The following is a 6,300-nucleotide window of genomic DNA, read 5'->3' on the forward strand; positions in this document are numbered from 1 at the left end:
GACAAAACAAAGGCCAGAGACGTAGCGGCTGCCTCAGATGACTGACAGGGTTCCAGCCTGCGTCTGACAAAAGACAGAAACGAGGGAGACGTTCAGAACGCAGGGTTGAGCCGCCACGTCACAGCAAAGCAGAACGAATGATGCGGCTGTCTGGAACATGTCCCTCGGTTTGGTGAGGGGGATGTGTTACAGCAGCACTCAAACATCCTCCACACGCCACACTTCACCTGCTGTAATAATAATAGTCCTTCTGTCATTGCGAGCATGGCTCGGCTGCGTTGCAAACTATCCAGAACCGTCCAGCCGCAGTTCTGCTTCCATCCCAGTCAGCAGCCAGGTACCGACGATCCCCGTTCATATAACCCTGGACCAGTGCCCTGCAGTGCGAAGGCCCCTGGCTGCAGCTCAGCCACCAGCTGACTGAGAAGAGCCACTGGTTTCTGGGGTGGACATGTGTGCCGATGTCTCGGGTGACTGTCTTGAGCGTGTGTGCGTGCGTGTGTGTGTGTGTGTGTGTGTGTGTGTGTGTGTGTGTGTGCGTGTGTGTGAATCCAAACAAGGGGTATCCAATGCAGGATAAAATTAGGCCAGCAAGGCCTCATACTGCTGACAGTGCTCGCGAGGCCAAAAAAAGCTCCTGGCTGGTACAAGCAGCAGACGGTGGAAGTGCGAAGGAAGTGAGGAGAGGAAGCAGGCTCGCCGAGGCAGAAATGGCAAACAAACGTAAGGAAACAAACAATAAAGTAAGGTGGGTGAGAGTGGACGAGGGGGTGGCGGCACTCCAGCCATGCGGCATAGAGAAGGACGGTGTTCGGGCAGGTGTGAGGACACAGGAGCGCCGCTCAAACACTGAGCACCAGCACAGCCTTCCCGTGCAGTGGACAGATGGACGGAATGAGACTCTGCTGTGGATTGAATGTTGCTGTTTGTTTGAATTTGTCCCACACTAGCAAGCACCCAAATTTAAGAAAAAAAAAAATTCTTCTTTCGCCTTAAAGGCGTTTTGCTTTGTTGGTGAGATTCTCAGTTAGATGACGGATGTGTCATGTTGTGGGACATGAACATGCTGCAGCACAGCCGTGTGTTTTTGTCCCCGTCCGAACAGATTCCTGCTGAGGAAGACGGGTGAGAGAAATGTGAGCGTCTTTTTATTGATTTGTTAGGAAAGGCTGTTTGTGAGAATGGTTGTCGAGTCGCACGCTGTTTTGTTGTGTGGCTCTGCACGCGTTTGCTGCGGTGTCAGATCAACCATCTAATTGGATAATTACTCTCAAATTAACAGTGGAATTAAATTATTTATTTAACACCTTTTTAAGGGGACTTGTACAATACTCTTAGTCAACCATCATTCTGATTATTAATAGTATCATTACTACTAATTATTATTATGTTACTCTATCATTATTCTCCAAAATGTGCAAATGATATCTTTAAATGTAACATCTTCAATCATCCTACAATTCTATTTTGGGGGACAATAAAATGAATTGGTGCCCTGATGTGTAGATGATGATAGAGGAGATGATATTAACAGAATGACAGCAGCCCAGACTGTGATATAAATATAATCCCTGGACAATTCAACAGTATTGGCAAACGTTTCTGATTGATCCTCACCGCTGGTCTCTGAGATCTGTACCTGCATCTTGTTTTTGCCATTCTGTCATTCAGAGAAAAATCCTTTAAATTATTCCATCTTGGGACATGAAAACAGACTGGACGCCTCTGTGTATTTAAAGACTGAGCTCTTGTGTAGAACTATAAAAGTACTTACAGTATATATACAGAAAGGAGTAACTGGCAGCAGGAAAATCTTTTAAAATGTCAACATTTCTGCTCGGATCAACGTCCATTTCTTCTCTCACTCACATATGAAATGTCTGCGGCACAGACTGAGCAATGTGTCACATTTCCATCATCGCCAGGAGGATTGTTTGCAATAAACAGACAGAAGCTGAACATGAGCTGGGCTGTAAAATCCCACTGAGATGACGTCAAAACCTTGGCAGTGTGTAATTTCCATGACACAAACAAAGAGGGGAGCATTAAAGAATTGTTAAGAACAATTGGTTTTTATCTTTTCTTTCTTTTTGGTCTCCTTGCCAGTCATGGATCTGGTGTACTGGAGGAGCACAAGGACGACCGGCTTGGTCTTCACGGGGCTGGTGGTCGGCCTGGCCAGCGTTTTCCAGCTCAGCATCATCACTGTCGTCTCACACGTCTGCCTCGGGGCTTTGTGTGTCACCTTTCCCCTGCGTCTCCACTACAAATTGCTGGAGCTGCTGCGCTGGAACCCTGGGGTCCACCCCTTCCAGTCAGTCAATATTGATTTCCCCCTCCCCCCTCGGTTTTGTGAAGGCACACTGATGCTGCTGCACTATTTTCTGCAGTTGAAGTTTGTGTGTGTGTGTGTGTGTGTGTGTCCACAGATCATATCTGGACAATGACACCTCCCTGACAGACAAGGAGACGGTGATGCTGGTGGAGGAGGTGGTGCTGTTGATTGCGTTCGCCGTGGCTGAGCTCAAACGACTGGTTTTCATCGACAGCATAATTGACTCTATTAAGGTCTGGGTGCGATGGTGAAAGAACCACAATTTGTGTGAGAGCCAAAAAAAAATGAAAATGTAAACAGAGTGAGACGGCAGCGACACGCAGCCCTTTGCTCCACTTTGAATCTACTTGGAACTCGGTGGCACTGCTGGATCTAATATTTCTGGGCTCTTTCTCTCAGTTTGTTGCGCTCCTCTATTTGCTGACCTACGTGGGTGCCCTGACCAATGGACTGACGCTGGTGATCACCGGTGAGTACTTCTTCCACCACACTCATACACCATCATCACCCCAACTGCCAACACTTGAGTCAGAGGTCTGTTGCTATGGTCTTTAACCCACTATAAAGGACGTGAAGGCAGACAAGCCCTGGTTTCATGTGTAAAACCGCAAGTTTGACACTGGAACCAGTTGAGAAGGTGAAAGTTTAAATGGTCCTACATCGTAACTCAATTTCATCATCATCACAATGACATCGCAAAGGGCTGATTTATAAAGTTTAGTTTCAGCACAAACCCTGAGGGAAATTAGAGCAAGCGAAAGATGAGAATGAAAGACTGATTTTTTTTCATTTTCTCTGAAAAACTAGAGTCAGTTTCCATTGCTAAATAGCACTGGATACTAAATATGGCAACTAAAACTTGCAATAACGAACCAAATCAGATCAAAAACCAGAAAAACAAAACAAAAAACCAAGCCAGTTTCTTGTATATCTGAGTAACGATCCTGTCTTGTTTTGTCCAACAGCTGTCATCGCCGTTTTCTCCATTCCTCTTTTGTATAAAAAGCAGCAGGTGAGAAGTTTGGTAATATCACAACTATTCTTGAATAAAAAAATGCCATGGGCAGGGCTGCTAAAGTGCACTGACTTAATGTTTGGCTGCCGACAGGTGCGGATAAGAAGGATGGTCAGATCAGCTAAAGCTCTTGTGAAGAAAATCAGAAATCTGTGAGTAAATACATTACATAAACCACTCATTAATCCTCTTCTAATCATCATGGTGCTCATCATCATCATCATCATCATCATCATCATCATCATCATCATCATTATCATCATCAACACGTTTGTTTGTTTCTGTTCCTTTTTAACAGCCCTTGTTTCCTTGCAGGTGCTCCAGTTTGTACAGCTGGGTGAGACCCTCGGCTCCCGCCGAACCTGCCCTGAAGCCTCCACCTGTAGCTGCCCCCAAACAAAAGGTCAAGTCAAAGTAACTTCCTGCTCACACACGGTATTCGGAATTTGGAAAATGTTGGAACGGTGCATCGTCAGTGGGGCCGCTGGGAGGGCAGCTCATTTCCATTTTTCTTTCTTTTTTTTGTTGTTGTTTCCACAACAATGTTTGTTTATGGGGGCACGACTTAATAGATCCTGACAGCTGAAACAAAGGCACCATTCACTGGAGCAGAGGCTGTGGAGGAGCGTGAGGGGAAGGATTTTATTCAACAAGATGTTTTCTGTTGGCAGCGATTCATGTATCCGAGGTACATGGATGGCTCATCTCAGAGCAAGGACAGCGCAGACTAACACGGTTTTGTTTTGTTTTTTTCTAGTCTGGTCACAGCTCTATTTTTACCAAACTTCTGTGCACTGCCTTCCCACCAAGGTGCAAAAATATTAATGATGCGCCGGTGATGAATTATTGCTGCTTTTCTTCGCAATCCTTCATTATTATGTTTGCTGAACGTGTGCTGAATTAGGCAACTGTCCTGATGCTCACAAAAGCCTCACTGCGTACAACTTTCATAAAGATCTGTGTGAGGAATGATGGGAGCATCGCGTTCTGTTCTTTGTGCTGATGCCATCAAGTTCCAACAAGTACAAACTGTGACTTCTTGCAGCTTCTAAAAAGAGAATACAGAGCAGAGCCTTAATGGCTGATAACAAAGCTGCAGTGGCGGCAACTTTTTTGAATAACAATGCCACAAAATGGAAAGGAAAAAAAAAAAAAAATTTTGCAGATTAAAAGACAAATTTTACTTCTCCCGTCACATTCCAACCATTGGATTAGACTATATTAACCAGAAGGGCAATCAAAGAGTGGTTATATTTTATTATTTTATATATTAACCTAAAATTGGGAGGTGCCCCCAAAGCTGTCAGACGCCACAGAAAGTGTCGCCAGTGTTGACTTTGCTCCCCCCCACTCCCTTTACAAGACAAATTGTGTGTGTGAAGCAGCTGCACCACTAATTGGCTTTGATGAATATGTCACAAAATATCATCTCTCTTGCAAATAAACTAAAAAGAAAAATAAAGGTAAATGGACTTCACTCATGATGACATCAGGATCCGATGTGATGCAAAATTCTTCAATGTCCTCGAACAGTAAGTAGTTTGACTATTCTCTCAGATTTGGGTGTTTGCTCCACTGATTAAAAAAAATCAAGATCATATGGGTGCATCAAACAACAGAACAAGAAAGGAAGCACCAAGCAGACTATTCAGTCTGCAAATCACTTTCAGGATTTTCCTCTGAATGTCGTCATGCCTCTGACTCCTCCAACTTCAGAAAAAAAACGCTTTGCTTTCTCTTTAATTTTTTTTTTCTTTTTTTGCCGTGTCGCTCTATTCCTCCAGCGAGAGTCCGACTGGTAAATTTGCACAGGTTACCTCATCAAGTCTTTTTTATTTCATATCATTGGTGCTTTTCACATGCGGTCAGCCCTGCAAACCCTCTCCACACACTCCAGCTGATAAACTGGCACTACAACAAACTGTCACACCAGCTGAAAGACCAACAGAAATGGATGTGTCGGGCACGCACTATCATTAACAGGTTCAGATGTTAAAACAGATACAAGTGTATCATGGTATTAATTGATGTAGATGTGGTCTAAGGGCTGAGGGGCCGCACCTGAGCCGATCAACTGTCATCAGATACTTAAACTCAGCGAGTCCCTGTTTTCATGTTGGATCTACACGTAATTGGAGATTTAGAGCTTAAAACAACGCAGCTGCTTTTATACTCACATGTCTTAATGAAGTGAAGCTACACAAGCTCAAAGATGTAAGAATTGTTTTGTGTGTATGCAATGAAAGCCACTGTAAAAACACAAGATTCACCTCACCTTCATTAATTTGAGGAATCCAATTTGGACTCAATCGTCTAGAGCAGTGCCAGATATTTTGCTGCAATAGCACAATTTCATTTTTAATTTGCAACAAGCACCTTTTATTGCCCCTTTTCAATAACATTGTGCACTGAAAAATGATGAATATGCATCAAAATAAAAGTTTAACCATAAACCACAGCTTAAAACTTGACAGCTGCCACTGTTGTGGTCACTGAAAACATTGTTTTAAAATTGACCTATTTCTGAGTTTTCTACTGTTACTTACTTCTTTCAATTTCAATAAAAATCTACCAAAATGTATGAATCTTTTTTGTGAAATATTCTTCTAAAAAGTCTACAATCTGCAGAATTTACAGAAATGTTTTGAGATAACAAAAACTTTCCACATGTCATAGTAACATTTGATTAAACTCAGTAAGTCATAATCCACACAGTGACAGTACAACAAATCGGAAATAGAATTGCATACTGTAGTTCAGGGGTCACCAACGTGGTGCCCGTGGGCACCATACTCCCAAGGACCACATGAGTAGCCCACAGGCCTGTTGGAAAAATAGCACAACTTGTTGGGCTGTATCTAAAATTCATTTTCATCCAAACATGTCAAGTCATTTTTGATATTTATTGAGAACTCTGCAGCGTGATCAGTGTCTTCACATAGATCAGTAT

The 6,300-nt window shown here is 43.2% G+C and overlaps 1 protein-coding gene across 1 annotated transcript; it reads left to right on the forward strand.

Annotated features, from left to right (window-relative positions):
• Positions 1-628: 628 nt before the first annotated feature.
• Positions 629-4,850, forward strand: rtn2b (reticulon 2b). The gene is made up of 7 exons (XM_076019715.1): positions 629-723; positions 2,107-2,314; positions 2,430-2,568; positions 2,735-2,804; positions 3,301-3,347; positions 3,444-3,502; positions 3,666-4,850. The coding sequence occupies exons 1-7, from the start codon at positions 711-713 to the stop codon at positions 3,766-3,768; spliced, it is 639 nt and encodes a 212-aa protein (XP_075875830.1). The 5' UTR covers positions 629-710; the 3' UTR covers positions 3,769-4,850.
• Positions 4,851-6,300: the final 1,450 nt, after the last annotated feature.

The sequence above is a fragment of the Nelusetta ayraudi genome, unplaced genomic scaffold (genome assembly GCF_046127955.1).
Source record: "Nelusetta ayraudi isolate G7.1 ecotype Tasmania unplaced genomic scaffold, CSIRO-AGI_Nayr_v1 ptg000011l, whole genome shotgun sequence".
Lineage (NCBI taxonomy): Eukaryota > Metazoa > Chordata > Actinopteri > Tetraodontiformes > Monacanthidae > Nelusetta > Nelusetta ayraudi.

Coding starts and splice junctions, on each gene's coding strand:
- rtn2b (XM_076019715.1), top strand. Junction 2,315..2,429: donor CCTGGGGTCCACCCCTTCCA/GTCAGTCAATAT, acceptor GTGTGTCCACAG/ATCATATCTGGACAATGACA. Junction 2,805..3,300: donor ACTGACGCTGGTGATCACCG/GTGAGTACTTCT, acceptor TTTGTCCAACAG/CTGTCATCGCCGTTTTCTCC.